Source organism: Syzygium oleosum, unplaced genomic scaffold, assembly GCF_021117445.2.
Source record: "Syzygium oleosum isolate NSW1041296 unplaced genomic scaffold, Sole_v2.1 Sole_v2.10, whole genome shotgun sequence".
NCBI lineage: Eukaryota > Viridiplantae > Streptophyta > Magnoliopsida > Myrtales > Myrtaceae > Syzygium > Syzygium oleosum.
In genome coordinates this window covers 7,340,807-7,356,790 of record NW_026607494.1, presented here as the reverse complement: position 1 = coordinate 7,356,790, position 15,984 = coordinate 7,340,807, and the positions used below count along the sequence as shown (strand labels likewise).

Sequence of the window (15,984 nt, the reverse complement as noted above, 5' to 3'; positions counted from 1 at the left end):
TAAATAGAACATCTCTGAACACTTCCACACTTCGAAGTCTCAAAGATTCAAGACTTTTTCCTTTTTCGGTTACTGGACCGCTTTCTTTACAAACTATTATGTACTCTCTTTTCTCGTATTCCTTCCTCTGTATTCAATGCCCTAAACAAGTACCATCATGATACACTCGGCGTAAAATTCCCCTTCCACCAAAACGGCCCAATCAACATCTTAAGTTACATTCATCAGTATCCCTGAGCCACTCTCTCAACCTCCCCCCCAACCCCCCCAGAGCCCCGACGTGAATCATTTTCCACGCTGCCAAACAGCTCTCCCGGCTCTGTCGAATGTCTTCCCTATTTGGCCAAGAAAAATGTTGCACTTCACACTTCTATGCTATAAAAAGCAGGTCTTCATTTTCTGTATACCATGAGCCGGTTCAACAGTTCTGAGAAGTACAAATGGCAAAAGTACTATTAACAAAGCACGGTAAATGATTGAAACTTTCAACATAAAGACAGATGAGCACAATTTTATTTTAAGTCTCAGGCAAGCTCTTAAATGTCCTCAGGCATCTCAACCAGAAAACCCAAAAAAAAAAAGGTAAGTGCTTGAAATGTCACGCATACTTACCATAGCTTTATTCAATGCGTTTCAAGAGAGCTGTACAACAGACCAGCACAAGGGAAGCTCTTGAATTGGCTTTGTCTCCAAACACAGTGCATGTCACGTGGAAGTTCGATTTCCTTTAGAAACCAAATGATCGGGCCATCTTTTTAGGATCTCAGCCTCTCTAGCCACTTGGACATCAGAAGGCCAAAAAGTTTGCCGCACCACTTTGAAAAGAAATCGAGGGAGTAATGCTATTACGATTATTAGGCAAATGGTGAGCCAATATGAAGGTGATTTTGCCAGATGATAGATGGTCCTGAAAATAAGCATTAAGAAAATCAGCTAAAAGATAGAAATAAAGAAACCATATTAAGTCACAAATATATGAGACTGACCAGTAATTCGGAAAGACCGGAATGGAATCTAAAACCACCATACAGGCATATGTAATGACAATTGATCCCCATACAGCAATATGCGTGATCGATACCCATCTTTGAATGTCCATAGCTAAGTGAATGTTGACGAGAACAACAACTGATATGGTCCATAAACTGCCCATGCTCCATATGTCAATTGAGCTCTCACTGTACATGAACAGCGGTATGTAAAACAAAACAAGACTCTGCCATAGTGTATCAATCATCGTAATCCAGAAAAGATGCAAATTGTAAGCCTCGTGTCTATGCCCAGCACCATAAAGTTTCGGATACTGCAAAAGTGTCTTATGGCTCAAGTCCTTGTCCCAAATGCCAACTACGATTGTTGGAACTGAAGTGTATATGACAGAATAGAACACACTACTCCAGTCGGTTAAGGCAGAAGTAGTTGAAAAGGCTGTACACAAAATATACCTGCAAACACACCAAGAAATGAACAAAAAAGAAAGATAAGACCACAGCCATATGCGGGAGCTGACCATGTTTTCATAATTTAATAGCAGAAAAGCTTTCAAAAGGCCCCAGGCCTGATTTACAGCTCATATGGTAAAACAAATTAACAGCTAGCATAAAATGAAGCTTCCACCTTTTCTCCAGTTTTACAACCAAGCACCACATGTAGCCAAAAATATGACAAAGCAATTATCTACCAAAAAATCATTGCATAACGCTCTGAAGAGATGCTTTTCAGCAATGAATTTTTCAAAAAGAATCAAAGCAAGCATTGCCAGGAATTCTGTCCCCAAAATATTGAAGTTTCATGGTTAAAAGAGGGGAAATGGGAGGCAGAAAACCAAGTGTGCCACTTTAGGCCCCCCATAACACGTGCATTTGTTTGGGTCCTAGTCGAAACATATGTCAAAGCTATCATCAAGTAAATACAGCTGGACACTCAAAACGAAACAAAGAGGCGTACCAGAAAAGCATCAAGACAAAAACAGCATTTCGGTAGAAGTTGTACAGAACGAGATAACCAATTCGCTGGTAATTCCAGTGACCATGCACCAGAAGTAATCTTTTCAGAAACCGAAATTGCCCCATAGCAAAATCTGATGCCATGACTGCCTGACGCCCTTCCTGACCGCATATTCCAACACCAACATCAGCCATTTGGATCATGGATACATCATTTGCCCCTATCAAAATTCAATTAGTTAGACAAAACCAAGGATAGATATATGAGCTTGCTAATGTCAACTTTTGTACTAGACTGTAATTATCAACTAGCTTCTCAAATGGCCTAACGCGACTGAGAATCGAGAACTAAGGAAGCACAGCGATTGACACAAACAGCATGCACATGCTACCAGCTGAAGTTTGAAGAAGACAGCATACCATCACCAATAGCCAGTGTCATATCATCGGTCCTGCTCTTAATCAAGTCAACTATCCCAGCTTTTTGCAAGGGTGCAACACGACAGCACAGGACAACACTACATGAAGTTGCCAGCTCAAAAAGCTGAAGAAAAAACGAAATATTAGTAATACTTCCGCAAGTGATTCTCAAATACATCTGAAACTCTCAAAAGTTAGAAAAACATCCGTTAGACTATCAGTGATCCTTCATAAAATTGAATTGCAGCATCTACTAAATAAAAAGCAAACACATGCCTCTGACTCCAAATCTTTCTCCAAAATGTAAACCAAACTGTTGCCATCAATAATGAGTGCCAGTGGCGCGTTTGGTTTGACTTCTTCCTTGAAAACAGTCCACTGGGGAATCTGGGAAGACTTTGTATGAAGAGAGACCTCATGATAGCCATTTTCAGAATTACTTCCCCTTCCAAAATCTTCATTTCTTCTACTCAATGATTTCACTCCATACTTGTTTTTGGCACCAACTAAAAGATTTCTGCACTCAGCCTCTGAGATGCCATTAATGATGATTTGTTGCATGTCCATCGTCAGTAGCTTGCAAGAGAGTCCAATAGAAATCGCTGTTTCCTGCTTATCTCCAGTCAGAACCCAGACCTTAATTCCCGCTTGCCGGAGAGACTCGATGGTTTCAGGAACTCCATCTTGCAACTTGTCTTCAATTGCAGTTGCACCAAGAAGATTTAGGTTACACTCAATGAGAGCAGCCGTTTGACGAAGCTTTGCAGCTCTATCTGTCAAGGAAGTGCTGGCATCTTCATACCTTGACTGCCACAGCTCAAGTTCTGCAACAGTAAGATCTCTTGCTGCAACGACAAGTGTACGTAGACCTTCTGATGAATACTCAATCAGATGTTCTTGAGTTTCTTGCCATATATGATCATCTCTTTCAGTATCTTTCGAAATAACACTGAACATAGAGGTGTCAGCTCCTTTCACAAGCACTTTCACAGCATCGTTGGGAAACCTTATAACAACAGACATCCTTTTGCGCACGCTATCGAACTCATGCAGTCCCAAAACATCCAACCTATTTCACAGGTGTGCAAGAAACTGCCAAAGTAAGAACAATTGTATGCTAGATCTCAATCCGTGGCAAAAAAATACTGGCAAACAAAACCCAAAAAGTTCCATTCTACTACTAATCTAATCATATAAAAGAGACCATTGACTAATTAAGCACTCAGTGAGCATGTGTATGTGTACGAGAGAGAGAGAGAGAGAGAGTACTCTACCTTAGTGTCTTGCCATTCACATCAATAACAATATGCCCAGATGTTCGCTCAAAAAGAGTGTATCCATAAGCAGATGCAGCAGCAACTAGTGCCTGCTCATCTGGAGATTCACCCTGATAATCAATTGTTACCATGTCATCTTGTAGGATTGGGATCACGGTGTTGCATGCAGCTAGTGTCAGGAAAAACTCATGTGCGGCAAGCCTTTCTCCTTCAATTACTTCTTTGTGCAATAACTTCATAAGTTCAGGATCAACAGCGATTTCTGACTTGAGCTTCCACCTTGGTGTCCCCATACCTCTCTCTACAGAAAGACATGCCAAATTGATAATATGTTGGAGAAGATCATAACATAATCTTAGATAAACGTATGTGAAAAATGTATTGTAACAAGAATATAGTGAAATACAAAGCACATGTTCAGACAAAAGTAAACACTATGTCGTACAGTTAGCATACTAACAGATAGCAATGGATCAAAAGATCAGTACCTGCAAATATACCAGAAAGAAACACCATTGAAACTTTAAAACAAATTCACATATAGATGTTTGATTCCTTGAGCCAAAAAAGGAAGGTTGAGACTAATCATCTGGTCTCTTGCTGTAGTGTGTGGAGCAAAATAAAGAAAAGGAATTGCAGATAACAACAGCTCCAACATAACAATTCATTAGAACAACATCAAATAGTGCCACGACAGATATCATCTTTATTATTGATTACGAGATTACGACTCTTTGACCTCAAGTTATAAACAAGCCCATGGTACAAATTTCAACCCTTGTCCTGCAGTAAATTTGCATCACATGGTCAACAAGTAGGAGTTTTTCGTCCTAGATGTGTGAAACATTTATCCTATACAGATTGGTTCCAAACATATACATGACCCTAGAAGCAGCAGATTTAATAACTTGACAGAGAGGATAAAATAGAATTATATATACATAAACAATTAAGTTCAAAACCTTACCAAAAAAAATAAAAATACCTTACCAAAAAAAACAATTAAGTTCAAAATGCAATCGAAAAAGAAACGCCACAAGCATCGTCTGCAAAGTAGAAGAAACAGAATCTATACCTGTAATGCTGGTCTCCAGCGATGGCAAAGAACTCTCATAGCTCTTACCACAGACACTAGCTTTTCGGAATTCCATCTTGTTTTCAGTTAATGTGCCAGTCTTGTCAGAGAAGATATAGCGTATCTGGCCCAAATCTTCATTTATGTTCAATGATCTACACTGGAACCTTGATCCAGAACTACAGTCATACATATGATTGTCTCCGATCATGAAATAGGATTGTCCTAATCGAACTAATTCCATCGTAATATAAAGAGATATTGGAATCATTATCTGAAATACTATGATAGAACTGAGGAATGAAAAGAAAGTCTCCATGGGAATTCCATAATACTTGTATGTCTTCCCGTCATCTTTTCCCATATTGAAATTTCTCTTTCTGTAGAACGGCAAAGTATCAAGCTGATACTTGTGTTGTACAAGCCATAACCCCATTCCAATTGCCACAACCACACACATGATGAAAAGAAAAATCGACAGCCACATGGTTTCCCTGTTCATATAACTTTCTAGTTTACTCCTCTTGGAAGGGGATGCTGCGCTGTTCAGCATGGCTTTTGTTTCCTGTCCAGTGTACACGACAACACCAATCACCCACTCTGTGTTCTTCAACTGACAACCTCGCAAAACAATGTTAGACTGGCTGAGAGAAAATTTATTCCCATTAAACTCCATGTTCGCTGTGAATTCATAGATGTTTCTGTTTGGTTGCTCGCAAGTAACCACTCCAGAGATCCCGCAACCTTCAAACACAGCTGAAGCAGTTTCCTGCCTTGCATATCTCGTCTTCAGGTTGGACTCGCCATCCAAATTCATTGTCTGAATGTACGCAAGCCCACTAGGGTCACTTGTTCCCAGCAAAACCATGTCACATGGAATTGTTTCATCCGAACAAATTTTCACCACCTCGCCTGCTTGTATATTTTTCCATCTCTTCAAATTAAACTGACCTCCCTGAAGCACTAGTGCTTCCCGATTATTCTCTTTCCGGTCTGACCTGTGCCTTCGCCAGTCCTCATAGCCATCCTTAACAGCCGTGACGGAAAGCACAAAGAGAAGGGGGAAAAGAGACACCGTTCTCCCGAAGACTGCAAGTGGAGGGAGTTGATTGAGAGCAGCAATGGCAAGGAAATATAGGTATGCAACGCGATGGAATTGAATGAAGAGATTCTTAGGCAAAAAAGTGATGATAGTATATCTGCTAGTTCGGATTTCATTGTCAGAGAAGTCGTAAGTGTCATTTGTCCTCCTTGGATCATCGATATAAATCAATCTGGAGTTCTCTTCATGAAACAGGTTCTCTTCAAACTGCGTACTTTTGTGCCGTACTCTTTCAGACTTACTCCTCTTGTTCTGAGCCACCGAGGAGGCCCCAGAAATTTCAAAAGTGGCGAAACTGTTGTTGTTAGATCTGGGCAGCTCCATTGAACCCCACGCTACCTGCCCTTTCCTTCCCTGCGTGGGGCATTCCAATGGAAACCGCTGGTGATGGTGCAAGTCAGCTGAATAAAACTGCTTCTTCGCTGCAGGTCGATAGGTTCGTGCAAGTGGTTTATCAGGAAAGATGTCTGAAGGCGATGAGTCTCCTTCTTCGCTTGTCAAATTGCTCTGTTTGTCATCGAGAATAGACGACGTGAACGAAGCATCCCGGCAGAGACATCCAAAGGTGCCTACACTCTTATCAGGCTTAGAAGATTGCGCCACCGGTGGAGGATCTGAGGATGACAGCAATGGCAGGCCAGAAGTCATAAATAACAATCCTCCAACGACCACATTGGAGAACCGGATGCATGAACGGCTGGACTCCTAAAAATTCAGGAAAGAGAAGGGTAAAGCACACCGCATTGCAGAGCATTTCCATCCGCAGAGAAACCAAAGTTAGACCGACACAGCCGGGATTCACAGCTCAAAACACGAAGATCCATCATTTAAACTCGCTCTTATTCCACTCAAATCGACCAGGACCATCCCAACATCTCAAAATTCATTACACCAACGCCATTCAAACTTTAAAAAATGGGCAATGCCAAAAACCAACGCCATGCAGATGCTGAGCATAAAGGCAATTATCGCCCAAAAATTCATACCCAGAAGGCCCCCGCACGCTTCTAGCAGATAAGTTCCTTCTCAACTTTTCTTCCCATCCGACCCCAAAAAAAAAAAAAAACCAAAACTTTTCTTTCTAAACGAGATAAATTACGAGCTCAGTTGCGGACAAAAAGAGCCTCTTCCCGAGTTCATCATTTTACAAGCAGAGAAACCCGCAAATGCAGATGATTGATAATCCCAAAAAGAAAACCACCCCAATTCACTTCAATGTCGACAAAATTCACACGGATACAATGGAAACAGACTGCCAAGACCGCAAAACAAAAAAAAAAAAAAAACCGACAGAAGAAAAAGAACCCAAATTGACTCCCCAGAAAGATTAAAAAAACGAAAAAAAAAACCCTAGTCCCGCGATCGAATTGAGCTGAAAAGGGTCTGAATCCCGCAGCTAAACGATGCGGCAAAGAAACCGGAAAAGCACGAACCTCCGCGGGATCGAGAAAGCTCTATCGCCTCGGGGAAGCGAGGGGGAGGGGGGTGGGGCCACCAGCTGAACGGGAGGCCTCGCTTCGGGCAAATCCGCAGCCCGATTCCAATCAATGCACTGACTACGACGAAATCAATTGGCCAAAATGTCAGGGCGCACAGAGGAGAGGGCAGGCGGCAGGCATTGATTGAAATCGTCGCAGATCTGGGAGGTTCTCCTGCGCAACGCGCGGGGATCCCCTTCTTATCCGGGACGGAAGCGGAGCACCTCTTCTCACCGCGCCCGAACCATCAGGATCGGGATCGGATCAAAAGCCCTTCCCTCCCCCACCTTCCGGCCCTTCCTGCTGCCCATCTGAGCGCGCGCATCGGACGAAGCGACGGGGGGCCGAGGCGAACGTGAACGGAGCTAGGGCTCAGGGCTCACCCACAAACGCACGGAAGAGAGAGAAAGAAGAGAGAGAGACAGCGAGAGCTTCGAAGGTTGGAGAGGAGAGAGAGAATGGCGTCTCTGCGTCTGCGTCTGCGTCTGCGTCTGTGTGTCACGAAAGGCGTGGCCGACGGAGGAAGACAGAGGAGGACGAGCGGTGCACCATCAATCTTGGCTTTTTGCTGCCCCCCCCCCCCCCCTCGAAATCGAAAATTTATTCCCCCCCCTTTCTTTTCACACAAAATTTTTTTTATAATCGCTTCCTTATTTTTCTTTGCATCAAATTTCATGAGTTCAAATTAGGTAAATCACTTGACCAAAAGAAAAAATTAGGCAAGTTATTTAAGCTTCTCTGACCCAAAAAATTAATTAAGCTCCCAAAAATAACGTCGTATGTGTAGATATATCGAGTTTAATTTTGTAGAGATGGGCATCTAGTAATTAAGAAAAGAAATTTTTAGCGTATTATAAAAATTCATCATATATATATATACACACGTGCACGTGATTCATGATTATTGATATGCATATTCACTTCATTTATAAAGGCTAGATGGGGTAATTTTGTAACGAACGAGTAAAGCTTCCTGATCGGCGCGGATTGACGATTTAAATTCCGTATCCTTGCTTGCTGAATTTTGGTTCGGTGCCTTCCGTTATGCAGTTGGGTCGTTGAATTTTTAATATGCGCAATCCAATCTTTTCGCATTAAGACGGTTACGCGTGTCGGCGTCGGCGTCGATATGATCATGCTTAATACGAGATTGGAAAGTTTTTATATTCCCTAGTAAATGCTGACAAAACAAGAAGATATGCCCCTATATAAGGTTTTTTTTTCTTTTATTTGGCGAAAAAAAATGTATTAGTATTTTTTTTATATACTTTGACTCCACGGAAGAGAAGTGGTTGGCACGAAAATTTTGGTGAAGGTAAATTAGAATTACCGTTGAACGAACAAGCTCAAATTGTTACATAGTTGGTAAGACTTGATTTGAACTCTGGGGCGGTTGTCTTGCCATCCTTTTGAACCGTCGTTTTATCCATTATTTTTAACAAGATATGGTTAAAAAACCATAACAAGATGCGGTTATCATTCGAATCACATAACGTGTGTGGATAATAAATGATGCCGGGGGTTCTGCCGCCAACGGGAGCGGCGCGACCCCCTTTTCGGTGGCGGGCGAGGGTTGCGCGGCACTTGTCGAGGACGGGGGGACGTCCCGGCGAGCGCCAAGGTTTTCAGTGGCGAGTGTCGCCGATGGTCGTAAGCTAGAGAGGCGGTGCAACTGACAAATTCAGCCGAACGCTCGAGCAATAACTCGAAAAAAGTCAGGAGAATTATTGCGTAATTGGTTAATGTCGATCCTTTCCGGTTGAAATCGTGCGTAAAAACGATATTGTCGTGAATTAACAAGATGATATTTCCATTTAATTTATTCGTCAGGAGAGACCTGTCTTTTTGAAGCGAGAATTGATTTTTCTTGATATCTAACATAATGCATGAAAGGATCTTTGGAGAACCTCATGATGCACCGAAGATCATTATCGAAGAAGACTTCGACAAAATGCTCTATCTTTACATAGAAATATATTCGCTCAAAAATGATTCTCGAAGGTGTCAAACCGTGAATGAGAAGATTGATTGCGGAGAAAAAGAAAAACGAAATTCTTATTTCGCGTATACGAGACTTCTATAGGAACAAGAATAATCTTCTTGGATTATCTTTTGAAAAAATAGTAATGTGCTTGTAACAAGACCATTCTCACTTCGAGCACCAGTGGCCACCGCGCGGCCACCGGCAAAGGTCGCCGGAGCAAGCCAGGTGGAGTGCATGAGATGATACCCAAAAACATACGAAAAGAGTAACTCTCGATACTATCAATCACTTTCCCTCCAAATTTCAGGCAATAATTGGCAGCAAACACTGATTCAAAAACATCTTCGATCGGGGAATTTCACAGAAAGATGTGTTTTTTGATGTTTTGCGAGGACGGCAATCGTCGGTCAAGGCGATACCGACCGCCGATTGATTAGAAGTCTCAACAGCGACGACCGACAAGCCGATGGAGGCTCATCGCAATTACGGTTATACCCACTGGGATGGTTGTGTGCCAATGGAAAGTTTTCGACATGCATTATATTAGGCATAGATCTAACATTGCTTAATGTGAAACTCACCCAATCAAGTGAATATTGAACAGTTGTTGCATCTAGTAACCGGTCATGTGGCCATGTCGGTGGCTGAGTTCGCAAGTTTAATGCCCTAAACGACCCACAATTTTAGTTTCGGTCCCAATTCTATCTTAACCTTTTCCTCATCTCATAGAAATCCCAAACTATAGGTCTAATCTCAATTATACCTTAAACTTTTTTTTGTCTCATAAAAGATCGTAAACCTTTACTTGAGTCCCATATCTGCGTACGTTAACCTTCCGTCCAAAATTTCTCTTGACAATCCCGAGTATGAGTTGTTCGAGGGCCCGACGCCGAGTGTCTCGAGTGCGAGCTCTTCGACAATGAGAGATGGAAAATTCCCGAGCGCGAAAAATTAAAGACCGAGCGCAAAATCGAAGATCCCCGAGCAAGATGGAAGGAAGAAAGCCAAACCCTAATTAATTTAGCTTTTACCCAAATTTCAGACCAATAGTACGTCATTTGGGCTTATATGGAAATTCGTCTCCAAAATATATTTTCTCGGATATGAAATTCAGGAAAAAAAAAAAACTTGAACAATGACATGGAAATGCCACGTCCTAAAGTTGGGAGGATTTTTTATGAGATAAAAAAAATGTTCGGGATTGAATTGAGATTGTACCTAAAGTTGTGGTGTTTTTTTTAGAGGTATTAGGCCCTCAAAAAAAAAAAGCAAAAGTGTGGTTAATCAGAAAATGCTAGACGTTCTAACCTTATCTGAATGAAATAGATTTTTTTTATATCTTTTGACAGAGACACGTGGGGGCTTTGGAATGTCACTGTCGCTATAAAGAAAAGCCAGTTTGGGGAAATCTGAGGAGGACTTGAACATTGGAAATCCTGCCACTTTTCTTGTACTCTTCTGTCGTCCTCATAATTTAAACCCTCGAAACTTTCGAGATCGAGCAGGTCCGATCTCATTGAATTCGGGATATGACCCAAAATTTAATGCAGAGATGAAGTCTCCCATTTCCAACTTAAAACCATGTTTCTCTTTTGTTCGTTTGGATATTCACATTGAAAATCTTAAAATTTATCACGATAATCTAATCGAGCCCTTTAATTAATTACACTTTCATGATAAATTCTAGGGATTTGATTGCACTTTTTGAAAATTTTAGAACTAGGGATTTGATTATACTTTTTGAAAATTTTAGAATATAATTGTACTTTCGCAACAAGTTTTATGACTTCTAATGTATTTTTTTTTTTTATGACAAACCAAAACATGCACGCACTCTTCGAAGACATCTCAATCTCGTGTCATGATGTGTGTATTTGGGAGATGGTTTGAAGAGTCTCATGGCCCCTTATAGCTTTTGTTCGTTTTCTTTAACTTAGCCGATTTATCATGAAACGTGCTATAAAAGTCTCGAATCTATCGTGCAATTGAATCGATAGCGCCAGCTAATTGAATCATACGCCTTTCGGAAAAGGTGCAACGAAGATTATACGTCCGCTTATCTCTATATATCAAGATGGGTAAGTCGAAAATATGTTGATCGCACATACAAGGGAGATTAGCTTCCAATGTTACTTTCAACTTCATCTACTCTTACTTTTTAGTCCCACTATCAAGCTTTTTCTTACTTTTATTGGAGTTTGTTTCTTCTCTCTATGCAATGGCCTAAAAGTAAGTTTTATTTTATATGTACTTTGCAAGAGACGATTGGCATAACAAACACAATACTTTAGAATATCCTCGGTAACCAAGGGCCTGCCATGGATCCTTAGCGGTGGTTACCAAGGATATCTCACCACAGCAGGGGAAGCAAGCTTCCAACTAGGGTCATCTTGCTTGTCTAGGTATAAACATCCGACGGGCTAGTCAGAACTGCGTTCCTTATTTTAACGTGCTAGTGCCAATATGTCCAGTCCTCCTAATTGAGGAGAAAGTTTTTCTTTCCTCTCCCTAGGAAATACCTCCGAAATTTTACGTCCAAGAGTTCAGATGTAGCCTTTAAGGACATTATAAAGTATGTACTTTCACCTTCATCTACTCTTACTTTCTAGCCCTACTTTCAAGCTTTTTCTTATCTATACTTCTATTGGAATTTTTCTCTTTTTCTATGCAATTGCCAAAAAGTAAGTTTTTTTTATATGAACTTTGCAAGAAACGATTGACGCAACAAACACGGTACCTTAGAATGCACTATATGAAAATCAACGTATTTGATTTCCATTAAAGTTATTCTTATGTGTGCTAAATTTAATTTTTATCGACTATATAATTTATCATTAACTTTGGACATGAATTTGACAAATTATTTCCATAATAATTCCATTGGTTTCCCCAGTTGTTTGCTAGCTTCATCTGATATGCTATATATCAATTTATATAAGTAGAGTCTCGAACTGTTTATATCTCAATTAATAGAATTTTTTTGTTCAGGAAATTTAAAATAAAAGTGTACGACTCAATAGAGACACTTAGACCTTCCAGCTTCTCGCAAGATACCTGATGGTCAAACATTTTCTTCCTTATATTTGTACTTTCGAGTCAGAAATAAACAGAAGAGTACAGAAGTTCTTGCAAAATTTTTGCAGATTGCCCTAGTGAGGTGGATTAGGGAAATTCGACGGGTGACTGAGGCCGTCCCGCCTGTCTAGGTATAATTTGCCCTAGTGAGGTGGATTAGGAAAATTTGGCAGGTGACTAAAACCGCCCCACCTGGCCAGGTGTATACACCTAACAGATTAACACGGTTGCGTTCTTTATTTTAATATGCTAATACCCGCACGCTAGCCTCCCGATTATAAAAAAAAATTTCTTTCCTCTCTTTCGAGAATACCCCGCATTTTCCATATCAGAGTTGAGCCGAAGCCTTTTAAGGTCTTACTTAGGACCAAAGGGCTTGTAAGTGCTTTTACGAAAGCAGCCTCGCCTTCAATGTGAATCCTTGGTTAAAAAGGCAAAAGCGTGAACAATCATATCCGCTTTGCGAAACTGGTTTTCTCTCGTAAATTACTAACGTTAAAAGGAAAGTTACCGATGCAAAGGTGACCAAACTTACATTTAATCACGAAAAGTTACGAGTAAAGAAAATAAATAATGCATAGTTGCATAGCTTAAGAAAGTGAGATTAATCACGTTTTAGGATGCCAAGCCCACAACATAGTTGCAAAGCAGATGACATAAAGAAAGATTTGGATGACCCGTCCTGTTTAGGATGACCAACCTAGTCCAACATTTTCAGCGATATAAATGCAGGCATGTTTTTTAAGAAAGTGGTCGACCTTAGGTGAATTAACATGAAGTAGAGGAATGCTGAAGTAGAGAACAGAAACAAAGGAGAATATCAGAATAGAAAGTAAAATAGAATGTAGGCAACTTACAAGCTGGTAATTCTAAAAGAATCTTCCCCAACAGATGTAGCGGGCGCTAATTCACCGGAGCCGAAGTTTCATTTTGCTGTAAACGGAGTTGTTCTCGATGACATAATAATCTATCAAGCAGTCGTGACAATGAATATTCTTTTTTATCTGAGTCGAAGATGGAGATCGCAAAACAGCAAAGGAGAGCTGAAAAGTATGAGGCTAAACCTATTGTGTGCGCCGTGCATATATGGATCGAGAGATCAGTAAAAGTTTGGAGAGTTGAACTTCAGTCGGATTACTAAGAGCAGCAGCCAATGATGCCAAACAAACTCAAAGTTTATACAAAAGATGCTTGAATTACATAGGTGATTTGTAAAATTAGATAACCAAACCAAAAGTTTGGCCTGGTGATTAGATAAACCTCAGTCTTGAATCAGCGTTATCCTGCTCGTTAAATATATATGAGAAAGATAGTGCAAGAATGCCTACCGGATTAAGTGAGTGTCCCCATCACTTCTAAAAAGATACAAATGCTTCCTAAAAGTTACTGCTGCCTGCTTGAGCTCGAGACTCGTAGAAAAGTCTCACGGTTGAGTAGATGTGTGAAGGTTCGGCCATTGCCCCATTTCCGTAGTCACCACAAGCTAGCCTCTTTGATACAGGAGGAATCAGAGAAATTCCGAGCTCATCAACTGTCATAAGATGCCGCTCCGTGAACGGGTTATTCCACATGAGTGTGTTCATAGCTGGGGCAACAAAGAGGGGCTTGGCGTAGTCCCATGCTCGTACTATGCATGTTAGCAGATTGTCACACAAGCCTCCTGCAATCTAGAATGAGACGGCACAAAGAACTAACAAATCAGAATCTTTCTCCATAACCAAAGGAAAGACGATTAAATGAACTAAGAGAAATTGAATGACTTCAATATGAGTCTGAGATGAGCACAAAATGAAATTTTTTTTATAGGATAAACATTTCTGCCGTCTCCAGATGACCCAACGGCACATTGAAGTATATAACTTCAGACACTAACCAAGAAATAACTCAATGAACCAAGTATCTAGTACGAAAAAAAACAAGAAGAATATCTAGATTGCTCGTATGATTTACCTTGCCCAGTGTATTCGCTGATAGCGGAGCAATGATCATGATATCAGCCCATCGGCGCAGCTCAATGTGAAGGACGCTGTCCCCTATTTTATTCCAACTTGACCACTCATCCTCATCAGTGTAAAGGACTACATCCCTGGGCAGTGATGCTCTATCAATGAAATGTAAAGAAGCCCTAGTGGCGACTGCTTTCACTTCGGCCCACTCGGAGAAACAATGACAGAGGTTCCCAAACTTGATTGCGGCCACGCTTCCACTAGCGGCCAGCAATATCCGCGGCTTCCTTGGACCACCATTGGCTGGTAATGGCCCTCTTTCAGTACCTGTAGTTTCTGCCAATGCCATTTACACCTACCGATTGAAAAGGAAAAGCAGGAACATCATCAGACACAATCTGTAAAGTGTGCCCAACAAATCAGTCAAAATAAGATCTCGATGCTGATCAATCGACACATCTAAGCAAGCAAAGTCCAACCGTGACACATAAGTAAAACAGCACCTTCTCAAAACACTGTATAAGAAAGCTAACTCTCAAAAAAGGCTTGCAGAGAAATAATGACAACTCAAAGCAGTACCGGGTCTCCGATTTCCTCATTCTACAAAAGTAAACATATTCTAGCATGGTGATCATAACGATACGAGATTCTCGATAGGAACTGCACCATTAGTGCCAATTTCATGGTTATGTGATTTGAATCTTAAACTGAAGTATCGCTGAATTCGCGATAAGCCCGTGCCCGCAATCGAGCAGACGTAAATCCATCTCACTCGATCAGCAAATGCCTCATCCAGTAAAAATAAGATCAGATACCTATCAAAACCCTTCCACATTCTCAAACAAACAACCCCCGAAACCTCGCCGTCGGTAAACGCCCCTCCCACTCCCACTCCCACCCCCACTTTCCGCTTCACGTCACAGCAGAAGCGAACACAGGCGCATAATTGACGCCACCCGTCACGGCGGGGCCACGTTACCGTTTTTGCTCATTCAAATCCCACACGCTAGCTAACAACACCCCTTTTTTCGTTCACCAGTCAACACCCAAGAACAGCACTCAGGCCGTTGCGAAAGAGAATTAGAAGAGGGTACACTTCAAAAGTCCTCCGAACAAGCTAGACGCAACACGCGCGCAACCGGAATCGGCCAATGTGAAAAAAAGAAAAGAAAAAAAGAAGAAGCAGCATAGCAACACCACGACCAACCGCCTGGAAATCGGAGATCGGGAGGTGGGGATCGAGCCCACGACGGCGGCGCTAGGGCTCTCGCAGGTGGAAACGCGCGTAATTGAGAGAGGGGAGATCGCTAGCTACAGCAGCCTGTGATCACACTGAGCAAAAAGGCAAAAGACTGCTTACAAAAACGGAGAGCCGCCGCCGCCGCCTAGAAGGCACAGACCCCCGAGATCCGCGCGGTTGGCTCGCGACGGCCGGCGACCGGCGACCGGGGGGCGCGTGCGGGCCGCCGAGAGGTTGAAGAACCGGCCTGCCTCGCGATCGGTCACTGGAGCTCCGGTCTAGCGGTTCGGGGATGGAAGAATTTAGAAGGTAGAGAGAGAGAGAGAGAAAAGAGGGGAGGGGGGGATTTTTATTTTTTTTTGAGATTAGTGCAATTCGAATTCTAAAACTCGTGCAAGATTGTGCCTATTTAACAAATATTATGCCTTTATTATAAATTTT

General features: G+C 41.6%; 2 protein-coding genes across 5 annotated transcripts; both read right to left on the bottom strand.

The window, feature by feature from the left end:
- LOC115685769 (phospholipid-transporting ATPase 1-like) lies at window positions 1–7,407 on the bottom strand. Of its 3 annotated transcripts, none has more exons than XM_056315394.1 (9): window positions 7,254–7,407; window positions 4,719–6,525; window positions 3,641–3,944; window positions 2,643–3,435; window positions 2,367–2,490; window positions 1,948–2,167; window positions 987–1,445; window positions 603–907; window positions 1–427 (listed from the first exon to the last, which is right to left on the bottom strand). In XM_056315394.1, the coding sequence occupies exons 2-8, from the start codon at window positions 6,466–6,468 to the stop codon at window positions 706–708; spliced, it is 3,852 nt and encodes a 1,283-aa protein (XP_056171369.1). In that variant the 5' UTR covers window positions 6,469–6,525; window positions 7,254–7,407; the 3' UTR covers window positions 1–427; window positions 603–705. The 3 variants fall into 3 exon arrangements, with proteins under 3 accessions (XP_056171369.1, XP_030466744.1, XP_056171370.1); XM_030610884.2 differs by having other exon boundaries at window positions 613–907; XM_056315395.1 differs by having other exon boundaries at window positions 1–399; window positions 613–907.
- A 6,059-nt stretch (window positions 7,408–13,466) lies between these two features.
- LOC115685744 (probable phosphopantothenoylcysteine decarboxylase) lies at window positions 13,467–15,879 on the bottom strand. 2 transcript variants are annotated; one of them, XM_030610841.2, is made up of 3 exons: window positions 15,664–15,879; window positions 14,308–14,658; window positions 13,467–14,024 (listed from the first exon to the last, which is right to left on the bottom strand). In XM_030610841.2, the coding sequence occupies exons 2-3, from the start codon at window positions 14,650–14,652 to the stop codon at window positions 13,734–13,736; spliced, it is 636 nt and encodes a 211-aa protein (XP_030466701.1). In that variant the 5' UTR covers window positions 14,653–14,658; window positions 15,664–15,879; the 3' UTR covers window positions 13,467–13,733. The 2 variants fall into 2 exon arrangements, with proteins under 2 accessions (XP_030466701.1, XP_030466700.1); XM_030610840.2 differs by lacking the exon at window positions 15,664–15,879 and having other exon boundaries at window positions 14,308–14,678.
- Between the last annotated feature and the right edge of the window lie 105 nt (window positions 15,880–15,984).

Excerpts from the sequence above, each read along its gene's own strand:
- LOC115685769 (XM_056315394.1), bottom strand. The coding sequence starts at position 6,468 with ATGACTTCTGGCCTGCCATTGCTGTCATCCTCAGATCCTCCACCGGTG. Across the intron at positions 3,436-3,640 it reads GTGAATGGCAAGACACTAAG|GTTGGATGTTTTGGGACTGC; the intron begins GTAGAGTACTCT and ends CCTGTGAAATAG. Across the intron at positions 2,491-2,642 it reads AGAAAGATTTGGAGTCAGAG|CTTTTTGAGCTGGCAACTTC; the intron begins GCATGTGTTTGC and ends TTTTTTCTTCAG.
- LOC115685744 (XM_030610841.2), bottom strand. The coding sequence starts at position 14,652 with ATGGCATTGGCAGAAACTACAGGTACTGAAAGAGGGCCATTACCAGCC. Across the intron at positions 14,025-14,307 it reads CAGCGAATACACTGGGCAAG|ATTGCAGGAGGCTTGTGTGA; the intron begins GTAAATCATACG and ends GTCTCATTCTAG.